Source organism: Balaenoptera borealis, assembly GCF_965194805.1.
Source record: "Balaenoptera borealis genome assembly, chromosome: 2".
NCBI lineage: Eukaryota > Metazoa > Chordata > Mammalia > Artiodactyla > Balaenopteridae > Balaenoptera > Balaenoptera borealis.
In genome coordinates, this window is record NC_138867.1 from 166,953,315 (window position 1) to 166,977,872 (window position 24,558).

General features: G+C 49.7%; 1 protein-coding gene across 6 annotated transcripts in view; it reads left to right on the top strand.

Annotated features, from left to right (window-relative positions):
- The window catches only part of RASGEF1C (RasGEF domain family member 1C), a 157,641-nt gene that overhangs the window by 67,499 nt on the left and 65,584 nt on the right, over window positions 1-24,558 (top strand). For 5 of the 6 annotated variants that reach the window (XM_082379389.1, XM_082379388.1, XM_082379390.1 and 2 more), the window contains 5 exons: window positions 10,421-10,603; window positions 10,775-10,897; window positions 12,097-12,234; window positions 19,057-19,257; window positions 20,341-20,415. In XM_082379389.1, the coding sequence (XP_082235515.1) occupies window positions 10,421-10,603; window positions 10,775-10,897; window positions 12,097-12,234; window positions 19,057-19,257; window positions 20,341-20,415 (720 nt within the window). The remainder of the gene's footprint in view (window positions 1-10,420; window positions 10,604-10,774; window positions 10,898-12,096; window positions 12,235-19,056; window positions 19,258-20,340; window positions 20,416-24,558) is intronic. The other variant, XM_082379393.1, reaches the window with a different exon arrangement.

Sequence of the window (24,558 nt, forward strand, 5' to 3'; positions counted from 1 at the left end):
AAACAATGCACTCTTAACCAATGGTTCAAAGAAGAAATCATAAAGGAAATTAGAAAATCCTTAGAGACAAATGAAAATGGAAACACAACATACTAAAACTTATGGGTTGCAGTGAAAACAACATTAAGAGAGAAGTTTATAGCTATAAACACTTACATTAAAAAAGAAGAAAGAGAGCTTCCCTGGTGGCACAGTGGTTAAGAATCTGCCTGCCAATGCAGGGGACACGGATTTGAACCCTGGTCTGGGAAGATCCCACATGCTGCAGAGCAACTAAGCCCGTGTGCCACAACTGCTGAGCCTGCGCTCTAGAGCCCGCGAGCCACAACTACTGAGCCCATGTGCCACAACTACTGAAGCCCGCATGCCTAGATCCCATGCTCTGCAATAAGAGAAGCCACTGCAAGGAGAAGCCCGTGCACCACAACGAAGAGTAGCCCCCACTAGCCACAACTAGAGAAAGCCTGCATGCAGCAACGAAGACCCAATGCAGCCAAAAATAAATAAATAAATAAATAAATAAATACATTTATTTTAAAAAAAAAAGAAGAAGAAAGATCTCAAATCAACAAGGAACTAGAAAAAGAAGAGCAACCTAAACCCAAATCTAGCAGAATGGAGGAACTGATGAAGATTAGAGAAGAGATAAATAAAATATAGAATAGAAAAAAATAACAGAAAATGAATGAAACCTAAAGTTGGTACTTCAAAAAGATTAACAGAATTGACAAACTTTTAACTAGATTGACAAAAAAAAAGAGAATTACTCAATTACTAAAGTTAGAAATGAAAGTGGGAACATTACTTCCAATTCTACAGAAGGATTATAAGAAAATACTATGAACAATTGTATGAGAACAAAGTAGATAACCTCGATGAAATGTACAATTCCTAGAAACACAAAACCTACCAAGATTGAATCACAAAGAAATAGAAAATCTAAATAGACCTATAACTAGTAAGGAGATTGAATCAGTAATCAAAATCCTCCTGATAAAGAAAAGCCCTGGAGCTGATAGCTTCACTAGTGAATTTCTACCAAACATTTAAAGAAGAATTAACACCAATCCTTCTCAAACTTTTCTCAAAAAGTAAAGAGAGAACACTTCCTAACTTATTGTATGAGGCCAGCATTGCCCTGATATGAAAGCCAGACAAAGACACTGCAAGAAAAGAAAACTATAGACCAATACTCCTCCAGAACATCGATGCAAAGATCCTCTATAAAATACTAGAAAACTGAATTCAGCAGCATATTAGAAGGACCAAGTGGGATTTATTCTTAGAATTCAAAGATGACTCAACCTATGAAAATCAATTAATGTAACACATCACATTAACAGAAAGAAGGAAAAAATCGTCTGATCATTTCAATTGATGCAGAAAAAGAATTTGAAAAAATTCAGTACCCTTTAATGATAAAAACACTCAACAAACTAGCAATAGAAGGAAACTACCTCAACATAATAAAAGCCATACATGAAAAACCCACAGCTAACATTATACTCACTGGTGAAAGACTGAAAGCTTTCCCTCTAAAATCAGGGACAAGACAAGGATGCCTGTTTTTGCCACTTCTATTCAACATAGTGCAAAAAGCTCTAGCCAGAGCAAGAAGAAGAAATAAAATGCAACCAAATTAGTAAAGAAGTAAAATTAGCTGTTTGCAAACAAATGACCTTATATATAGAAAGCCCTAAAGATTACATACCAAAAAAAAAAAAAAAACTGTTAGTACTAATTAACAAATTCAGCAAAGTAGCAGGCTACAAAATCAACACCAAAAAAATTAGTTGTGTATCTATATACTAACAATGAACAATCCAAAATGGAAATTAAGAAAACAACTCCATTTACAATAGCATCAAAAAGAATAAACTTAGAAACTTACACTTAGGAATCAATTTAGCCCAGGAGGCAAAACACTTATACCCTGAAAACTACAAAACATTAGTGAAAGAAATGAGAGAAGACACCAATAAATGGAGACAACCTGTGTCATGGATTGGAAGACTTAATATTGTTAAGATGTTAACACTATCCAAAGCAATCTACAGATTTAATGCAATCTCTATCAAAATTACAATTGGGTTTTTGGTCAAGGTAGAAAACTCCATCTAAAGTTTATATGGAATCTCAAGGGACCCTGACTAGCCAAAACAATCTTGAAATGGAAAAACAAAGTTGTAGGATTTGCATTGCACTTCCTGATTCAAATTTTACTACAGAGGTACAGTAATCAAAACAGTGTGGTATTACCATAAAGACAAACATATAGACCAATGGAATAGGATAGAAAGCCCAGAAATAAATGCCAGTGTATAGAATCAAATTATTTTTGACAAGCATGCCAAGACCATTCAGTGGGGAAAGAAAAATCCTTTCCCAAATGGTGCTGGGAAAACTGGATATCCACATGTCAGATAATGAATTTGGACCCTTTCCTAACACCATATACAAAAATTAATGCAAAATGGATCAAAGACCTAAACATAAGAGCTGAAACTATAAAACTCTTTGAAGAAAACATTGGAAAAAAACTTTATGACATTGCATTTGTCAATGATTTCTTATATATGACACCAAAGGCACAGGCAACAAAAGAAAAAAAAAGATGAATTGGACTTCACCCAAATGAAAAACTTTGGTGCATCAAAAGACACTATCATCAGAGTAAAAAGGCAACCCACATAATAGAAGAAAATATTTACAAATCACAAAGCTAATATCTGAAATACATAAAGGACTCCTAAAACTCAACAACAATAAAAACAGCTCAATACAAAAATGGGCCAAGGACTTGAACAGACATTTCTCCAAAGAAGATGTATATGAATGGCCAATAAGCACATGAAAAGATGCTCAACATCACTGATCATTAGGGAGATACAAATCAAAACCACAATGAGATACCACTTCATACCCTAATGGTGACTACCATCAAAAATAAAGAAAATCGGTATTAGCATGGATGTGGAGAAATTGGAACCCTTTTACATTGCTGGTAGGAATGTAAAATGTACAACTGCTGTGGAAAGCAGTGTGACAAAGGTGGAAGCAACCCAAATGTCCACTGATGGATGAATGGATAAAGAAAATGTAGTATAAATATACAGTGAAATACAGTATAAATATCCAGCCTTAAAAAGAAAGGAAATTCTGACACATGCTACAACATGAATGAACCTTGAAGACCTTATGCTAAGTGAAATAAGCCAGTCCCAAAAGGACAAATACTGCTGTGCAGTGTTGGTGGTATAGTGGTGAACATAGCTGCCTTCCAAAAGGACAAATACTATATGATTCCACTTATACAGGTACCTAGAATTGTCAGATTCTTAAAGAAGAAAATAGAATGGTGATGACCAGGGGCTGAAGGGAGGGGAGAATGGGGAGTTATTGCTTACTGGGCATGGAGTTTTATTTGGAGAAGATGGAAAATTTCTGGAGATGGATAGTGGTGATGATTGAGCAACTAAATGGTTAATGCCACTGAAGTGTACACTTAAAAATGGTTAATATGATAAATTTTATGTTAAGCAGATATTACAACAATTTTTGAGAAAGATATAATGGGGGGGGAAGAAATGATGGGATGCAAATATGTATATGTGTAAACGTATGCTACATAGGAAGGCAAAGGCAGAAGTGGCTCTGATTTGAAGCTGTGGCCAACTACATCCTTCAAGAGTCAATTGGCAGGGATAACCCCCAGCAGCTATTGATAGCTGGTTTCAGAAGCTCCAGCTACAAGGCTGGAGGAGCAGGGTAGAGGGCCATCAGGCCACAGCCAGCTTGGAAACCCTGGTGAAGCACAGGAGTGCTGTTCGGAATTTTGGCACAGAGCTCCATTAGCAGTTGGAATTGCTGCTCATGTTGTGTTCTAAGCCCTTGCAGGTGGTGAGCACCCGTGGGGAGGACTGGCCTTGGTGGTCCTTTCTTCTCCATGGCAGGTATTGTGCTGAGTGCTTTGTGCACTTAATCTCACCAGTTCCTCTTCATAAACTGAAGAGGAGGGATTCTTTTCCCTGTTCTCAGTGCACAAAGGCACTTTTCAGGGCCGTTTTCTAGGAGTGTCCTTTCCCTCTGTCCCCTCGGCCAGGCCTGGCCCAGTGCCCACCCAGGAAAGAAGGCTGGAGAGAACATCTCCTCTCCAGTCCCCAAGACATGTTGCACTGACCAGCCACACACATTCCTTCCATAGGGTCTTTGGATTTCCATTTTTGGCAGCTTTTTTATGCCAATCACCAGCCCTGTGGGCTGGGCCAGCAGAATGAGGGTTGTAGACTGGCCACCCAGGAGCCAGAGATGTCGTTTCTAAATGTGCTTTCGTCACACAGTATGGTCCCCACTGTGGCTTTTTTTAAAAAACAAATCTAATTAAAATCAAAATACAAAACAAAAATGCCAGGAATTCTGGGCTCTCTTAAACCTGGAAGGTCTGAGCACGTGGTCAGCCCTCGGGGAGCCCAGCGGAGCTGTGTTTTCTCGTGCCCACAGCTCTGGCCACCCTCTACCAGCCTCACCTGCAGGGTGGCTTGCTGGGGGTCCTCTCCCTGCATCTGCCAGTCTTCCTGCAGATCAGATCCATGCAAAGCAGGCTCGCTGCCCGCCCCCCATAACTGTCATGGGAGTCCCAGGACCTCCACATGCGGGGCCTGGAGACTTAAACACGAGGATCCATATATACGCCTGAGGGGCAGGGACTGGGCAGGGGAATAGGAGACATGGGCAGAGAAACTGAGGCAGGAGCGCAAGCCTAGTTTGGGGGAAACTGTGACTCAGAAGCCACCCCTACCCCTCCCAGGCCTGGCCTGCAGCAGGTCAGGCCTGCTTAGGTCAGGTCCCCTCCCAACCCAGGTGCATTTTCCAGGGCAGTGGCATCTGATTGGCCCAGGCTGGGCTGGTGCCGCCCCTTGGCCAAGTGAGGGTGGGCCTCCCTGTTAGTCCCACCAGGACTGTTAGTATTCATCAGAGGGTGTGGTTATTCCCCAAAGCAAAACTCCTCTGTTTGTAGCCAGAAGGAAAGGAGATGGAGGCCAAGAAAGCAGACCCAGCCAATGGAGGTGCCAAGAGGGGTGGATTTGATTCTGGAGCTCAGGTCTGGGCTGGGAAGGAGATGTGGCACCTGGGAGAGGAGGTCCTCTGTGCACCTGGGCCCACAGGCCAAAGTTAATACCTGGAAGGGATGGTCTGTTCCCGTAGGGGCCATTGTGACCCTGGGCCAACCAGCATGGTCTTTTTCTCTCCTCATGTTTTGGGCACTGCTGGTCACACCTCAAGTGTCTGACCAAGTCCCTCTGACACTGTGGCCTGGGGATACCAGCATCAGTGCCCAGGTGGGCTGATGGTCAGGAACAGGGCCTGGGGTTCAGACACACCTGTGCTCAAGTCCCAGCTCTTCCATATACTCAGCATGAGCGCTGGGTACCTTCCTTTCCCACTCTGAGCCTCAGTTTCTTCATCTGTAAGATGGGAGGCCTAAGGGATGAGATGGGGCATCAGGCAGGGAAGATTGGCCTTCCCAGGTCAGGACCCAGGCTTCTCCCCAGCCTCCCTCCCACAGACTCTAATACTTGAATGCCTGGTGTGTTGGCCACACCTCACCATCCCTTTTTGCACTGTTCAATTTCAGGCTTCACTGCCTCTCACCTGCACCACTGAGTCACTTGAATGCCACCTATCTTGACCGAGCACCCACTGTGCGTGTGCGTCAGGGGGCCGGGCCCTAGAGTACAGCAGTGGGCGAGCCAGCCTCCTCCTGGAGAGAACACAATGCCAGGAGACCAAGGCCAGTGTGAAGTCTGGGGGACTGGGGAGGCCCAGGGGTCCCAGGGGTCAGGAGGCATGCCAGGCAAGCAGGTGCAGCGTGTTCGAAGGTGTGGTGTGTGGCTAGTCCTGGGGTAAAGGGGCCCTCACCAGGACACATCAGAAAGTGGACTTTGCATTCAAACCATGGCTGGGCCACTGTTGGTTGCGTCCCCTCAGGGGGTCACAGGGTGAGCATGCCCGCAATCCCACCACCCGCCATAGCCCTGGGATGTGTTCAGGTGTTCCAGGGGCCTTTCGTCTTCTCAGCTATGTTTGATGACTGAGCTCGACCTTCATTCAGCTTGAATGGATAGCACCAAGACAATAACAACATACATCGGGACAAAGGGGGCATGCACATCAATGAAGCATTTTTTCAGTGTCCCACTGTAATTTTATTCATTGGAATAATATTGCTTGTATCGTGTCATATGTGCAGTTTTCTCTCCTGCCATTTTCACTTCGTTACATCATAACCATTTCTATGTTATCACTGAGTCCTCATAACTGTCATTTCAACGGCAACAGAAACTCCACTAATGGGTATGTGACAGTGTCCTGTCCGTTCTCCTTCTGTTCATCATCTGTGGCGTTCTGCATTTTGTTCACTGCTTATAATTAACACCAAAGCAAACTCCTTTCCAAAACTTTTCCTCTTTAGATTATTTTCTTGGGATAAATTTCCAAGGATTTGATTAAGGTGAAAGAACACTCTCAAACATAAGGCTCTTTGCACATCGAGTCAAATCTTGTCCTATTCAAAGGGGCTGTGATGGTGTATAGCCCTGCCCAGCAGTGTTTAAAGGGCTGTTCCAACATGCCAGACAGCACTGGTTGTTTTGTTGTCTTGTTCATTTAGTGAGTATAAAGCAGACACCTACTGGAGTCATACCATGCAGTTGTCTATCCACACACACACACACACACACACACACACACACACACACACGGAGTCCCAGGCCCCCAGGCAAAGCAAAGAGAGATAACTTGAAACAGCTCTTTAGATGGGGCACAGACGGAGCAGCCCGCCAGCCCGCCAGCCCGCTCGGGACCTCTATGCCGGCCCTGTACTCCCAGCTGCTGCTCGTGTACACCATGCAGGCTGTGTGCTTAGAAGCACACATTGGGGAACTACTGGTGATTTCAAGGATTCTCAAGGGAAATTGTGACAATAAACAATTTTCCCAGCATCATTGCCTTCTTTTAAAATTGTGGTAAAATACACATAACATGAAATTTACTATCTTAACCATTTTTAAGTGTGCAGTTCAATTGCATTAAATACATTCACGTTGTTGTGCAACCACCACCAGCATCCATCTCCAGAATTCTTTTTAGCTTGCAGAACTGAAGCTCTCTGTGAATAAAAGTAACTCCCCATGCTCCTCCTCCCCTGGGAGCCACCTTCTACTATCTGTCTCTATGAACTTGACTACTCTAGGAGCTGCATGTAAGAGGAATCATACAGATTTGTCCTTTTGTGTCTGGCTTATTTCACTCAGCATTAGAGTCCTCAAGTTTCACTCGCGTGGTAGCACGTGTCAGAATGTCCTTCCTTTTTAAGGCTGAATAATAGCCCATCGTATATATACATCACATTTTGTTATCCATTCATCTGTTGATGGACAGTTGAGGTGGCTTTTTAAAATTACCCCGATAGCTAGTGGGAAGCAGCCGCATAGCACAGGGAGATCAGCTCCGTGCTTTGTGACCACCTAGAGGGGTGGGATAGGGAGGGTGGGAGGGAGACACAAGAGGGAGGAGATATGGGGATATATGGATATGTATAGCTTATTCACTTTGTTATAAAGCAGAAACTAACACACCATTGTAAAGCAATTATGCTGCAATAAAGATGTTAAAAAAAAATTACCACCGGACATCCAAACAATGGATTACTGTGGGACAGTTAAAAAATAAAAAGCATGAGCATGCTCTGTCCTGCCATGGGAAGATTTCCAAAATGTACTGTTAGTGAAAAGAGCACAGGAGAGTGTGTGCAATACACTACTTTTTGTGTAATAAAGAAAGAAAGGAGGGAATATATATATTTATATTTTCTTGTCCTTGTATACAGAAGGACAGAAAAATAGGTAAGAAATTAATAAAAGCAGTTACTATGGGAGAGGGTGAATGGGGGCCACTTCCGCAGCCCGTCTGTGTTCCCAGTAGGCTGGAGCCCCTGCTCAAGGGAGGAGGATGACACCTTCGGGGAGGGGCGGGAGGAATGTGAGGGCAGTACCGTGGCTCTGACCGCACCCACCCTATCTCAAAGGCATACCCAGATGCAGGAAGTCATCATCCCCTCTCCCCTTGCCCGGGCACACCCTTCAGAGCCTCAGTGGTCCAGTCTCTCTGCATGCCCCAACCCCTTGCCAGCTCTGAGAGGTCCTGTCCATCTGCAGCCACTCCATGCATGCACGCATGAATGACCGTCAGCAACAGCAGGAGACACCAGAGACTGCAGCAGGGGGACAAGCCCATCTATCCACTGATACTCAGGCCAGGGCCCAGCTGGCAACACGATGGGTGCTTGGAGGTGGGAGGGCGACATTGGCCACCCATCTGCTCTCTGGGCATCCCTGTGAGTCATAATGGTTCTGGCCCCCAGCTCCACGCAACCCCTGACCTCCAGTGTAAACTTGCTGCTTCGGAACAGAGCTGGGTCCAAGCCCTCCCCCCTTCCTCGTGTGTCCGGCCCCCCACACCCGGCCCCCAGTACCAGGCCAAACCTGAGGTGTTCTGGATGCTTCCCAGCTCATCTCTTGAAGTTGTGGCTTCCCGGCTTCCCCAGAAAGGCCCCTCTGCAGCCCCTCTCACATTGTCTGACAGACCACCCTGAGCTACAGAGAGGTTTCCAGAATCGCCTCCACCTCCACTACTGGCTCATCTTTCAGAAAACTGGGATCTGGGACAGGCTACAGGGAGGAGGTGCCAGGCGACTGGCAGGAGAGAGTGGACCTTGCTGGCCTCAAGAGCGGTCTGTCTAGTGGAACTGGGCTCCGGTTCTGGGCTCTGGGTGTGGGGCAGAGGCAGCGCCCACCCCAGAGTTAACCACCATTCCCTGCAGGGCAGCCCCCGTGTGCCCTCATGTGCAGCAGCTTTCCCACTGGGATGGACAGGAGACAATTTTGTGAAATTTTACAGTTTCATCAACTGAAAATTGAACACTCACAACTTTGCTGGAAAGGTGAAATAAAGCTGCGGCTGTCCCTAGGGCTGGGACTGTCCAGGCCGCTGTCCAGACTGGTTCCCGCACCCTCCCTGCACCGTAACCCAGTCCCTGCACGCCCTAGGGACGGCCCTCTGCGGGGCTCCTTCTGATCCCCAACATCAGCTTGAACTCTCCAAGTCCCTCTGTCTTTACTTTCAGGGCCAGGTCACCAGGGGGCAGGAGAAGTCAGAAACAGGCTGGGGCCAGGCTCTGCCATGGGGACAGCAGGGGTGAGGTGAGAGGGGCAGTGGGGAGGCTGCTTCCTGGAAGGCCCCTGTGGTGAGCCTGCAGGACTCCACAGTTAAGGCTGCGGGGGCTACTCGAACATCGTGTGGGAGATGGTTAAACAGTCACAGGCTTGGCCAGGACTCGTTGCCACGAGTGCCCCAAAGGCTTCGTTCAGGAAGACTGGCCAACAGGCATATGTGCAGAGCCCGAGGGAGGAAGCACTGTCCAGTGCACACTCGTGGACGAGTGCCTGCTGCAGGCCAGGACCTTGACTCAGGGCTGGGTCAGAAGACATGTGTGCTCTGGCCCCACCTGGAGGAGGTCTGGCTGGAGACCTTTCTCTGTACCAGGCACCAGCAGCACCCCAAGCACTCCACAGTGCCGACAGGGAGAATCTGCTGATGCCCACCGGAAGTCAGGCCCAGCCTTGAGGGGTTGCTGCAGAGAAACAGGGAAGGTCCCACCTAGGGGGAGTCACTTCAGCCACGTGCAGAGGGATGGAGGATTGAAGATGGTGGGAGAGCCTTCCTGCAGTGGGGGAATAGCTGGACAGGTCAGTGGGCCCCAATCACAAAGAGCCTGGAAGGCCAGGCTATAGAGGACAGTCATTTGGCTGCACCTGAGAGAAACTCAAACAGACTCATGTAATGGAGCAGTCCACAGAGCAGCTTCGGGCACAGCAGGATCCAGGGCCTCACCCACTGAACTCAGGAATGTGCTCACTTTCCTGGCTCCTTGAGGGACAAGATGGTCCCAACAGTGCCATTCCACTGCTCAGGGACCCAAGGGAAAGAGCTTTCAAGTGCCACAGAAGTTCTAGGATTGCATCTGAGCCCTCTAGTTTGGATCAGGTCCACCCCTGATTCATTCCTGTGGCCAGCGGCAGGGCAAATATGCTGATTGTCTAACCCTGGTCAAAAACAACCTTCACTGCGAGTAGGAGTGGATACTGGAAACAGTCAGTCCCTAAACGGCTAGGACTGGTAATGGAAAAGAGATGATTCCTGGGGACGCAGTGGCTATGGGGTGGGGGGCATCCCTCCCTGGCAGCCCTCCCAGGAGGTGATCACTGGGCTCAGGTGGGCACAGAAGAGCCTATGGAAGGCAGGGCCTGCCCAGCCAGGATCCCGGGGGACCAGCAGGTCCAAATGCCCCTTGCCATTGCAGGTAGGCATGCCCCGGACACTGGGCACCTCCGACATGGTCACTCCAGGCAGCCTCGGCCCACCCCGCCCTGAGCCCACGGATGGTGAGCAGGCCGGGCAGCCCCTCCTGGATGGAGCTCCATCCTCAGCCTCCCTGGACGCCCTGATCGAGCAGCTGGTGCCCAAAGCTGACTACTACCCTGAGGTGGGTGATCCACCCAGTGGGGAGGAGGGGTAGCAGACTGGGCTGTCTTCCACCAGGCATGGGGGAGACAGCAGAGCTGGGGCTGGCTGGGCCTGGGGGTGGAGTAGGCTGGGAGGCACGTCCTTCCATGCCCTTGTGAGCACATGCTGCCTTTCTCCCGTATCCCCCCAGAAAGCCTACATCTTTACCTTCCTGCTGAGCTCCCGCCTCTTCATCGAGCCCCGGGAGCTCCTGGCCCGGGTCTGCCACTTGTGCATCGAGCAGCAGCAGCTGGACAAGCCAGTGCTGGACAAGGTGAGAGGCAGGGCAGGGCCGGGGGCCCCCGAGTGTACTGGCTCTCCCCTGACATGCACTTGTGAATCAACATCTTGGAGAGGCAGCGATTGCTCCCGTTCTCCTGACAAGGAGCCCACAGGGGTTTCTGACTTGTCTGAAGCCCAGAGCCAGAAGGGACAGAGTCAGAACCTTTAACCCCGGTGCTGTTTTCCAATGCCCTAGGGGAGCCCTTGAGCTCACACAGCCCAGACCTGGGCCCCCAGAGTCCCATGAGTAGATCCCCATCTGTGGCCTGGGATGGCCCTGCAGTGCCTGCTGGTCTCCCTGCCCCCAGCACCCTCTGTTCCACCCTTTCTTCTTCTGCGGGTCCACTGTTGGCTCAGCCTTCCCTCGGTTCCCCGTATCCTTTCCTCTGTCCCTCGCCATATCCCATGGGCTGCAACTGTCCATTTATACGTGTGTCAGTAGGGTTCCACTGTCCAGTGATAGAAACCCAGTTTCAACTGGCCTAAGGCAAAGGGACTTTACTGGCTCATGTAACTGCAAAGTCTCAAGCTACCACTGGCTTCAGGGGCTCAAACACCATTAAAACGTGGTCTTTCTCCCTAAGACCCCTTGCTTTGTTTTCCTCTGGGCCAGCCTCACTCTTGCTCAGGCAGGTTCTCTGCACGGTGACTGGTGGCCTCCGCGGCTCCAGGGTCATGGTCTACCCTTCCCAATCCTGTGGAAAGAGGATCCCGATAAATAAAAGCCCCGATCTCATTGGCTTAGCTTAGGCCACATGCCCCTATGTGAGCCAATCACGATGCATGATGGGGGTGTGCCATGCCCTGATTGGCCAGCACTGATCTGGGACCATTCCTGGAGCCCTGGGTCAGGATCAGCTGGGAAGGATGGAGAGGGGGACCCCACGGGAAAACTGAGATGCTGTCACCACAGAAAGGGAGATGGGATGACTGGCAGTTACAAACAAGAGATGACCCCCATTCCAAACGTGTGTCTGTCCCCCTCTGCTCTGCTGTGGTCAGCCCCCATTCCCATGTCCCGTCTCTGTCTCCTGGCACAAAGAAGCACGAGACCCACCCCGCCTCGGCCATTGCTGCTGCCCCTCGGACAGCCCAGACGCACAGTGAGTGGCTGAGACAGTGGCTGCTGTGACCCCCCAACCTCCCAAGCAACCCTCACCAAATGCAGACGACCCTCGGCTTGCCTTGCAGGCCCAGGTCCGGAAGTTTGGCCCAAAACTGCTCCAGTTGTTGGCCGAGTGGACAGAGACGTTCCCGCGGGACTTCCAGGAGGAGTCGACCATCAGTCACCTGAAGGACGTGGTGGGCCGCATCGCCCCCTGTGACGAGGTGGGCAAGCCAAGCGGGATTCTCTTCACCTTGTCTACACCCTCACACTCCAGATCTGAGCCTGTTCCTGGGCTGGCCTCAGGGTCCTCATCTCCCCACCAGCACACTGCAGCCCCTCTAAAATCAGCCCCTTTCTGCCCCATCAGAGAATCAGGCACTGCAGAGCTGGCAGGGAGAGCAGGCCTCTGGCTCCAGGCCTGGTCTCTTGACCTTCCTCCTGTCCTGCTCTCCTCAGTGGCATCAGATGGCAAGTGAAGGGCTCTTGTGGCTGCGTGGTCGGGCCATTGGTCAATGACCCATTAGGATGGCCTGGCAGAACCCTCTCCCCCAGTAGCTTGGAAGGCAGCCAGTGTACTGGCTTCTGGTGCCTCTGCGCCCCACACCCTGCCCTGCTCTCCCAGCTGCATTACTCTGGGGAAGGCACTTAAAGGTGAAAGAGGAACAAAACTCCCTACTCCCTACCTCCCAGGATTAGGGTGAGAACACTGAGGGGGAGTGCATGTAGCTTGCCTTGGGAGGAGACTGAATGTGGCAAGCTGAGAGCTGGTGACATGCCCCACAGTGGGTCTGAACACAGAGCCAGCCAGAGCAAAGGAGAACTGCCAAGGCAGGCTGGGCACCAGGAAACTGTAAAGTCCAAGGCCTCACTGAGGCTCAGAAAGGGATGCCCTGCCCTGAGGTCATCTCACGTAGCCAGCAAGTTAGTTGTTCTGAGAGCTCGGTGACATGAGGGTCATCGCCTCCTCCTCCTTTGCATCCCCGATCCATCTGGGGATTATAACACTTGGCTTAGGTTGCAGCAGAAAGGAGGCTCAGGGAAGGCTCAATGATTGGGTGGATCAGGAGGATGAAGCGGGAAGGGGAGATGCTGACTGACTGGCTTGGTACATAGTTGGCTACGTTGATGGATGAGTCGAGGGGGAAAGAAGGATGTTTGGGCAGTTGGGTAGGCAGGGAGATTTATGGGGTAAGTGGATGTGGAGAGATTGATGGAAAGAAGTGGAGGAGAAAGGTAGAAATGATAGCTAGATGAGTGGGTAGATGGATGACTAGATGGATGGGAGGGTGAGTGAATGGGTAAGTGGATGGGTATGTGTGAGTATGGATGGGTGGGTGAGAACATGGATGGGAAGGTGGGTGGGTGGATGGATGGACGGATGGTGGATGGATGGATGGATGGGTGGGTGGATGGATGGATGGTGGATGTATGTATGAATGGATGGATGGTGGATTGATGATGGGTGGATGGATGGATGGATGGATGGTGGATGGATGTATGAATGGATGGATGAGGGCAAATGTTAGAATGGAGGGAGGAAGGATAGATAAGTGAATTGATGGATCTGTGGGTGGGTGACTGTATAAAAGGGGAGGTGCGCAATAACAGATGGGTGGGAAATAGATGGTTGCAGGGACAGTAAATGGATTGATGGATGGATGGAGCAGAGGGTATGTAGTGGGATGAGAGCCCAGTCCTCTGCTTTATCTCCCTCCCCCCCCCACCCCACAGTAGGCCTTCAAGCAGGTGAAGTCTAAGCCATTGACAAGATGGATTATCTGCCCTTATCAGGCCTGCCTCTGCCATTGGCAGAGCAATTTCAGAGGCAGACCCTGCCATTCTGGCCATGGTGGCGTGGCATGGGTGTAAGTCCTGGGCTTGTTTCCTTGAGAAGCAGTGCCTCCTCACTGAGCCCTCAAGAATCTGTCAGGACTGTGCCGGGAAATCTTTTCTAACTACCCAGTGGATGAAAACAAGATACAACCAAGACCTATGAATGGGCTACTGAAAGCAGTCATCCACCAGGTGTGGATTTTCAAAGCAGAAAGAACTCATTCAGGGCATTTCTCATTCCTTCCCTTGGAATCCAATTGGGTGTGTTGAGTGGTGTGCACTGGACCTGGGATTCCCTAGTCCCCATGCCACCCACCCAGGCTCAGGCCAGGGGTGCCCCATGTGTCTTCGTGATCCCCAAGTCGCCCTTCCCCAGAAAGCACCTGCTCCAAGGGGATGTCCTGTAGGTGCTGGTTTCCCTCCCCTGGATGCTGCGGGTGGACTGCAGGCTGCTCCCCTCCCAGCACAGGCACAGTCTCAGCTGGGAAAGGAGCTGGTGAGCCCTGAACCAAACTGATGAGGCCGGGCCCACAGGACTCAGAACATGAGGTCTGGGTCAGACCTTCTGAGCCCAGATCCCAGCTCAGAAACCACAGCTGTGTGACTTTGGGCAAGGTGCTTCCCCTCTCTGAACTTCAGTTTCTTCATCAGTCAAACGGAGACGATAACTGCTCCCACCCACACAGGTCTGCGGCAAAGGCCCTGAAGTCACGTGTGCTCGTATTTCAGCACTCGGTAAATGTGAGCTATGATGAGGAACAAATTCTTTCCAAAATTCAGGTACATGGGGATTACTTTTAACTTTTTTGAAACTTTTGTTATGGAACATTTCAAACATATACAAACATAGATAATAGTAACCATGAACTCCTGTGTGCTCATAGCCTAGCTTCAACAATTATCAACGTTTTGCCAAACTTGTTTCTTCTATCCCCTCACACACTTCCCCTCCCTCCAAATTATGTTTTTAAATCATAAGCATTATATCTTTTGCTCCAAAAACATTTCAGAATCATCTTGTAAAAGATTTCTTACACAGAGATAGGATCAAATGATATAAAGTGTTGTGCATAATACAGTGAGATGAGCCCAAGTGTTTTCAGAACTGCGTGTCTTTGGGCAAGTTACTTAACCTGTCTGGACCTTAAATTAATTTCTGTAAGAGGGGAGATGATAAGCCCTCCCTCAAAGGGCTGTGAGGAGAACAATGTTGCTTGGGAACGTGGAGGAGGTGGTACAGGGCCAGGAAGGAGTGGGGTGTCCCCATCCAAGTGGCTGTGGAAGGTGACACCTTTCTCTTTCTTCCTGCCCCCCTGCCACTTCCTGGAAGCCTCATGTCCTCACTGTGCTCCCCACCACCTCTCAGTAACCGGGAACAAGGGGCTGGAGCGGCTCTGGGAAGGCCATTCTCTATGACTGTGGGTTCTGTGCTGCTCCGTCCACCCTCGGCTCCCGTCCTGGTAGGTTGCGCTCAGCAGTTACAGCTCAGGAAGGCCAATGCCGAGGCTGAGGGAGACTGGGGGATCGCAGGAAGGCCTAGAGGGTCACAGCCCCGGTGGGGGAGACAGGACAGGAGGACAGCAGTGCCTTGGCCACACCCACTGGGCTGGCCAGAGGAGGCTGACTGTACGGGCAGCCCTCCCTCCTCGCTCTGGCCTTGCTTTCCCACTCACATGGCTGTCTACTGGCTCCCCGCAAGGGCACAGGTGGTGGACCGCTGACTCAGAGAACGAGCTGGCAGTGGGTGCAGAACTCCTTCCTGTGCAGGTGGGCTAAGCCCGTTGGACATTGGCCGTGGGCTGGCTCAGGTGGGAGCTTTCAGGAACTTCAGAGAACAAGGGCTCGTACTTGTCTGGATGGAAATGGATCCTAATGAAACACTCGGTCCAAGAGAACTTGGAGGCACCTGGAGACCCATGGCCACCACCCAGGCCACCCTTGGACGGCGACCTCTACACTCACACCCGGCTCCGTGCATGCAGCAGGCGGCTCTGTGAGAATGACAGAGAAAACAGCCCAGCCCCCATCCTCCCAGCTCACAGGCGAGCCACTGGGGGGGAGCTGAGCCATGCTGGGCGCACCCTGGCGCTCCGCATGTGGGCTCCTGACAAGGAACACACTGGCGTTCTCAGCGGTAGGTCCCTGGGCCTGCCCGGATTCACTGAGCTCTCCCAGACTGTGTCCACAAGGTGTAGAAATCAGTGAGAGAATGAGGGGAGGTCAAAGAGAAGGTCAAATACCTTCCCCACATTCAGAGGGGGAACAGAAGATTCAGGAAAAAACCAACAGACAAGCTTGAGGTTAACACTATTGGAAAATTTTTAAATGAATTAGCACGCAAGCAATGGCAATTGTTTGGAGTGAATATTGGTTCAATAGAAACAAGTCCTGCTAAATTGTCTGCATATTTTTTAAAAATAGGGCCAGTGCCTGGTTCTATCAAACTGTAGCCACAGACGCACTACATCCTTGACTTCAGTAGGGCTCTGAAGTCTGCCTTGGAGAGGCTGACTGACTAGAAGCAGGTGAAGGCCAGTTTTATCTAATCAGCAAATATGTGTGGGCCCCTCCTGTTCATGCTGGGGACCAGCAAAGAGTGACCCAGTGTTGCCTTCATGGAGCTGGTACTCCAGTGAGAGGCTTGGACAAGGGCTGTGAAGGAAGGGCACGGAGCTCGGAGGGAGAAGGCTGTACAGGTCCTGCCTGGGTCATGGGGCAGGAGGGACAAGGGGTCAAAGGGATGGGGGAGTGGTCTGTGTCTGGAGCACAGAAAAGAGGAGCAAGGGCTACACGGAGGCCATTGAGCATGGCCAGAGCTGACCTCAGGGCCTCCAAGCCATGTCAGGCTCTTTGTCTTTGCAAAAGCAGGGAAGCAATTTAGGGAAGGAGGGTGCAGTGGTCAAATGTGCATTTTGAACAGAACACTCTTGCTACAGGGTGGAATGGAGAGAGGCTGGCGTGAATGCATGGGGTCCACTGAGGAGGCCACTACAGCCACCAGGGAAACGACTATGGCCTGGACCACATACACTGTGGTGGAAGACAAGCACGGAAATGGAAGAAAGCAAAATCAAGAGGGTTGGTGATGGCCTGGAGGGCCTGAGGGAGAAGGTGGTTTGAGGATGGCTCCACGTCCAGGTGCCTGACGCCACTGCTCTGTTCACCGGACAGGGATGCAGGTGGAAGAGGCAGCCCTGGGGAGGAGAGCATGACTTCTTGCATGCATCAGGTCCAGGTGGCCCCTTGCCCACATGGCTCTGGAGATCAGAGGAGAAGGTTGTCCGCACACGAATACTGAACGACACTCTGCACATGAACCAGAAAACCCAGGAATGAAGTACAGAGGATGGTGAAGAGAGGAATAGACAGAGGCAGGAGGAACCCAGCATCCAATCACAGTGCAGACAGCCACGCCTGCAAACAGCCCAAGGCAGGAGAAACTGGGGAGCTGAGGCAGATGCTGCCTGAGAAACAGCCCCTGGCTTTCATGACAGGAGGTCCTTGGTGCCAGTGAGAGTTAGTCTGGTGACAGGAGGGGAGCCAGATGGGGTGGTGGAGGGTTGAGTGGGAAATGCGGGATCTCAACAGCCAATGTAGCCACCTCTGGGCTGGGTAGCAGAGAGAGGTTGGGGGTTGGTGGAGGTGTCGGGGATCACCGGTGACTGTGTCACCGGGGCTGGCTCTGGCTGGACCTAACTCACTATCTTCCTGGCACTCAGATGAAGACCTGGGAGGCAGCATGTGTGCTGACCACACTTTTGGATACAGCAAAGCTGATACGGGTTGTTCCTTCCACTGGCGACAAAGGGAAGAGTTGGACCTCAGTTTACCCACACACTGCCCAGCTAACCCATGGGTGCCTTCTGGGTCTGCCCCCCACAGCTCTGGGAGTTAGGGTTAGTGTTAGGGTTTGGGTTCGGGTTCGGGTTTCCTGTGTCCTGAGGGCTCTACCACAGCTGCCCTGGCCACTCCACAGAGAAGCACTTTCATAAGGGGCTGGGATGCCACCTCCATCACCAGAGCTCTGGGCACCAGCAATGCTGGACCTCAGTGCTCCTTTGAGCCCCATCAGAGACTTGAGGAAACACTAAGGTCCCCCAGGCAAGCCCTACGCCCTACGCCCCACCTGAAAAAATGCCTCTGGGTTTGCGTGCATGAAGGATGTGCACTTTTTCTATCTGAAATTACCTGGCAGGACTGACTACCCACAGCCTTCTTCTGAGGCCTCTGGGACCAGGCCCTGCTGGGAACCTGTCTGCCTGACACCTTGCTGTTGCCAGGAGTCCAGGCCCCGGATGCCCACTGCCACTTCCAGGCCAGCTCCTGGCTCGAGGGGGTTGAATCCACCTCTGGGGGATCCATTTGCTGACCAGTCGGGGGCCTGTTCTGTGGGCTACTGACCAAACCTTTGGGAATGGGTGGACATCTTGCTCAGTAAACCCAGCTAGTCTGATGCACCTTCCTTGGAAAGAGGGGTCTCTGAGGGGCAATAATCAGTTTCCCCGTGGGGTGGGAGGGTGGTCCCTGCACCAAGCCCAGAGCATCTGAGCTGCATGGTGAGGGGCTCTGTCGGTACAGCAAATGGTTATCAAGCGTCCACTGCATGCCCAGAGCTGTGACGCCGAGAGGTTAACGCGGACTTCCCCGCCCCTGCCGAGCCGTCATTCTGCAGGGGAGTAAACAACCCCAATCATCTCCTGCAGTGGTCCCATAAGGAAGTCACGCAGGGTGAGCTGGAGACAGAGTGCCAGGGGCAGAGGAAGAACAGCAAGGCTGGTCAGGGAAAGCCTCTCTAAGCTAGGCCTGGGAGACAGGAGGGGACCCCCATTGAAGCCAAGCAAAAGACTAGCGCCCAGGGCAGGGCCCATTCCACATCTCCCTCCTCTCTCCCTCCACTCCCTGGCGGTCCCCACCCCACGCTGCCCCCTCTCCCCAGACAGCTGGGGGGGGGGGCTTGCACACAACCACCCTCCCTAATGTGTGCTCTTCTCGGCTCCCACTGGTGATCCTGCAGCCTTCTCCCCAGCCAGCCTTGACTGTAGGCCCCAAACCCAGCCTGCCCTGGATTGGGTCCTGTTTCAGGGTGGGGGAGGTGCAGGCACACCTAGGAGCAGCCCATCCCTGACAGCTGGGGAGCCTGCCTGCCTCAGATATTAGATATGCGGAGACAGGTTTCCAGGCCTGAGCACCCTCTCTCTACCCACCTCCAGGCATACCGAAGGAGGATGCATCAGCTCCTGCAGGCTCTGCACCAGAAGCTGGCGGCTCTGGGCCAGGGGCCGGAAAGCCTGCTGGGCACTGACAAGCCCATCTCCTACAGGAACAAGCCTCCAGCCTCTATCCACAGGGAGCTCCTCAACATCTGCAGTGACCCCTACACACTGGCTCAGCAGCTGACCCACGTGGAGCTGGTGAGCAGGCCCACACCGCCCTCCACTCAGACCCAGAGCCTGGAACACTGAAAATAGCCGGCCATCCCGCCAACTCCCCATCTTGTCCCCCACCTGGTCTCAGCCTAACCCAGGGCCTGAGCCCATCACATCAGGGCCACCCAGGCATCTCCAGAGCACCCTGACTCTGGAGCAGTCTCTCACCACACCTGGGGCGAGGAACAGGAAGGCTGGAGGTACCAGCCCTGCCCAACTTTGACCTCTGGCCTGCCTGAGAGTCCAGGCCTGAGACAGAGGAACTAGGTTCAGATCCTGCCTCTGACACCATCTGATGTGTGATCCTCCCACATCTAGGGCCTTCCCCACCCGGGCCTCGGTTTTCCCCATCCAGGACTCACACAGTCACATTGTACCCACCCCAGCTTTCCAGAGAAGCGCGGACAGGCCTTCCTGTGTGTGAAAGGGATGCCCTGGCCTGACCTGCAGTATATTGGGTTCCTTGTAGATGCAGAGGCCAAAGGGGCCTGCCCAGAGAGAAGGGAAGCTGGGGAGAAGGGTTCTTTTCTTTTAAACCTCCATCATTTATGGCGCCCTTACTGCTTTCCAGGCATTATATTCAAGATTTACATGCACTATCTCATCTTCCCACCACCTTGCCAGATAGGTGCTATTATTATTCTCTTTTCACAGATGAGGAAGCTAAAGCCCACAGTGTTTAAGTGACTTGCCAGAAGTCACACAGCAGAAGGGACAGAGCCAGGATTCAATTCTGACCCAGAACCCATGCTCTTAGCCACCAGGCCAACCCTGGAGGGAGCAGGTCATTTCAATTACCCGATTTCGAACCTGGTTTCCTAGGTATCACACCCCACAAGCACTCCCTATGGAGACATTGACCCCTGCCCCCATGAAATACAGCAGCCCCTGAGCATGGGAAAGGAGGGGCTGCCCCCTTCAAGATGGTGCTGAGAGCTCTGTGACAACCCAGAACAGGGCTGTAGAGGCCCGGTGAGAAGGGCAGGTGGGCCCATGCCAGGCCCCCAGGGAGCATCCCTTCCCCATACATTTCCCCTTTTCCCGACTCCTTTTCTGTCTCTGGTGCAGGAACGGCTACGACACATTGGACCTGAGGAGTTTGTCCAGGCTTTTGTGAACAAGGACCCTCTGGCCAGCACAAAGGTAGAAGGCCCTTGGACGGACTGTCCCAGCAATGACCCCTACTCACCGGTCCCTCTGGGGATCCCCGGAGCATCAGATGAGCCAACTTCAGAGGGATCAAGGGCAGATGGGCTTGGAGGGGTCGTGCCCACTCCACCCATGCCCCTAGCCCAAGGCCATCACACCCCAGCAGCCCTGAGTCCCGGGGAAGCCTGGGAGGGCGGGATGAGCCTGGCCGGGTCACCCACCCAGCGAGGGCGGAGTGGCGGTCGAGGAGCAGAAGCCCTGGGTGGGTTAGAGGGTAGAGGTTCGCACGGGGCCCGCTCCAAGACCCCATGTGCCCTCCCGGTGCTTTGCGGTGGGCGCCGATGCCCTCTAGCGGCCACTCGGGGGAACGCGGGCTGGTGCAAGCTGCCCAAGGAAGTTGAGGGCATGCTCTTCCCTCTGAAGGTGGAATTTCAGAGCCTGCCCCTCTCTCCCAGAGCCCAGCCAGCAGTTAGCCTGGTGCTTATCAAGGAGTTAAATCCGAACCAGAACTGGAAATATCCTGTCTTCTGCCCTGGCACCTAATAAAAGAAGAGCAAACTAAATATGCAATTGCATTTCACCTCTCGGATAAGCAAAGATTCAGCATTATGGGTGTGTATGTGCAGGGAAAGGGACCGTCTCATACACGGCTAGTAAGGGGTGAAATTGGCACAGCCACTTTGGAGAGCAGCATGGCAATAGCATCAACACTTGAAATATATACACTCCAGACCCCAACTTTCCACAACTAACAATTTACCCTGCAGATATACACACACATGTACACAAAGATGTATGCACAAAGATATTGGGAATAACTTTCTGTGCTTTATGACCAAAGGCTGGAAGCAAACTACCTTACCATCCACAGGGACTCGATTAAACATTATAATACATCCATACATAGAATGCTATGCAACTATTAGAGTAAGAGCGACTGTAAGAATGGAATAATCACCAAAGGTCCATTGTTGACAGAAGAAAGTAGAGTGAAGAGCAGTGGCAAAGAGTATGTGACCATCTGTGTAACAACAACAGATAGGAGGGTGCATGATACATATCTCCTTGCACACGCGTGTGGACAATCTCTAGGAATACTGGTTACTCTGGGGAGCCCAGCATGGAGCTGGGAGCAAGAGTGGGAAGGAGACTTTGCTACTCTTAGTGACTTGTTTGTTGTTCTGTTTTGTTTTGTTTGGGGTTTTGGCCATTTCCAAGTGTTATTTTTTATTGTGAAATACATCAAGATTGCCCGTGACATTTCTTTACCCACACTACTGTAGATGAACATTTTTGTGTTATTTCCAGACTCTTGGCTATTGTAGATATTGTTGCTATGAACATTCTTACACATTTCTAATGTATGTGGGTACATTTTTTCTAGGGCATCAGTTCTCAAATGTTTTGGTCTCAAGATGCCTTTTTTACTCTTAAAAATTATGGAGGACCCCAAAGAACTTTTGATTATGTGCTAATAATATCTACCGGTATTTATTCTATTAGCCATTAACGCCAATAACTTTTTAAAATATTTATTTATTCAAAAATCATAACTCATTATATGTTAATGTAAGTTTTATGAAAAATAACTCTATTTTCCAAAATAAAAAAAAATTAATGAGAAGAGTGATATTGTTTTACAGTATTTTTACAAATCTCTTTAATGACTGACAATAGAAGGCAGTTGAATTCTCTTAATCTACTTCTGCATTCAATCTCTTGACCTAACATTATTTTGGTTGAAAATCCATCCTCACACAAATATGTAGTTGGAAAAGAGAGGAGTATATTACAGCCTTTTCAGATAATTGTGAATATTCTTCTTTGATAGTACACTAAAACTCAACAAGGGGTAATTTTTTAAGATCAGCTGCAATTTGGAATCTGAAAATAAACCCTATCACTTTAAAATTCATTGGTCCATCTTGCATCTTGAATGGATCTTTTTGCCCATGCAGGATTTTGTGACATATATTGTCCATTTGGAAAATATGGATTCACTGAATCAAGCAGACCTTCTGAATGTTGGCATGTTTCATTATATGATATTTTAAAATGATATTCATTATATATATTCACTACTGATATCATCCAAAAAGTTCTTAAGTATTGGGAAGCTGTCAAGCTCCAGAGGCAGATACATGTTTTATAAGTTCCCAATTTTCTCTTGAAAACTTGAATTTTATCCTTGGCAATGAATACTATCAGTTGTTTTCCTTGAAGTTACAGGCTCATTTTGTTGATTTTCAAGGAAATATCAGCCAAATACTGAAGTCTGAGTAACCATAATGGGTCAGTCCTTCTGACCCATTAAAAATGGGTAAAAATGGTGCTCCATGAGTAAAGTTCAGCTCACAAGTCAATCACACCAGTGTTTTTCCGCAAGACCACCATCAAAACTCTGTGTGCAGCAGAAGTGCCTATGTCTACAGTCCTCCCTTCATATCTGTAGGTTCTGCAACTGTGGATTCCACCAGCCTCAGGTCAAAAATATTAGAAAAAATTAAAATTCCAGGAAGTTCTAAATAGCAAAACTTGAATTTGCTGCTCACCCAAGCAACTATTTACATAGTATTTACATTGTATTAGGTATTATAAGTAATCTAGAGATGATTTAAAGTATACGGGAGGATGTGCATGGGTTTATGCAAATACTACGCCATTTTACATATGGAACTTGAGCATCCTCTGATTTTGGTATCTGAGGGGGGAGGTGGAACCATTCCCCCAGGGACACCGAGGGACAACTGCACTCCCATTTTCTCACATAGAATATGAAAAAGACATGTACTCAAGGGTTGAGATTTAATAAAACTGAAAAGTTTTGTGTCCTCAAGGACATTCTTAGTCTCACTCACTTTTTTTCTTTTACTGTGAGTGTGTGGTAGTGAAGAACACAATGGCCACTGGTGTCATTTGGTGCCTCTGTCTCGATTCAGGCTAAGGTGGCAGCAGTTTTACCCATCGTTCTATTATGCATTGGTACAAACGTCAACACGGTGAAAAGGCAATAATCTATGAATATGAAATTAGGTTTGCCCTTGTGGACCCCCTGAAATGGTCTCAGGGACCCCCAGGAGTCCATGGACAACACTTTGAGATGTTGCTCTAATATATACCTATGAAGGGAATCATTGTGTCCGTCACGGGGTGGGCATATGATCAACCTTACCAGGTGATGCCAGGTGAGGCTGTATCCATTTCCGCTGCCAGCAGGGAGTTATTCTTGTTCCACAGCCTCACTGACACTTGAAATTGTCAGGCTTTTTAATTTTTGTCAAACTGTTAAATGGAGCATCTTTTCATGTGTTTCGGACATTTCTTGTTTTCTCGTCTATGAAATGCCTGTCCCTGATTTTTGTTCGGTTTTCTATTGGTGGTTTGTCTTTTTCTTAAGGATTTTTAAGAGTTTTGTGTGAGTTGTTTTTTTTTTAATTTTTTTATTTATTATTTATTTATTATTTATTTTTGGCTGTGTTGGGTCCCCGTTTTTGCGCGAGGGCTTTCTCTAGCTGTGGCAAGCGGGGGCCACTCTTCATCGCAATGCGCGGGCCTCTCACTATCGCAGCCTCTCTTGTTGCGGAGCACAGGCTCCAGATGCGCAGTCTCAGTAGTTGTGGCTCATGGGCATAGTTCCACCGCGGCATGTGGGATCTTCCTGGACCAGGGCTCGAACCCATGTGCCCTGCATTGGCAGGTGGATTCTCAACCACTGCGCCACCAGGGAAACCCTGTGTGAGTTTTTAAAATGTGTACTAGTTAATTATCCCTTGTCAGTTAGATGTACTGCAAATTTTCTTCTCCTAGTTGGTTGCTTTGCTTTTCGTTCTCATTACTGTGTCTTTTAACGAACAAGTATTCTTAATTTCCTCCTTATAAGGAATTTACCTTTCTGGATTATTTTTGCCTCCATATTTTGAAGCTATGCTATTAGGTGCAGACAAATTTAGACTCATGACATATTCTCAATAAATCAAAACTTTTATCCTTATGCAGTTACCCTTTAAACTCTCCTAATGCTTCTTGCCTTGGAGTCTTTTTTTGCCTTAAAGTCTATTTTGTCTAATATTAATATAGCTATGTGATGATAAATATCACATAAATATCATGTGTATTTTTCAATTTTTTTACTTATAT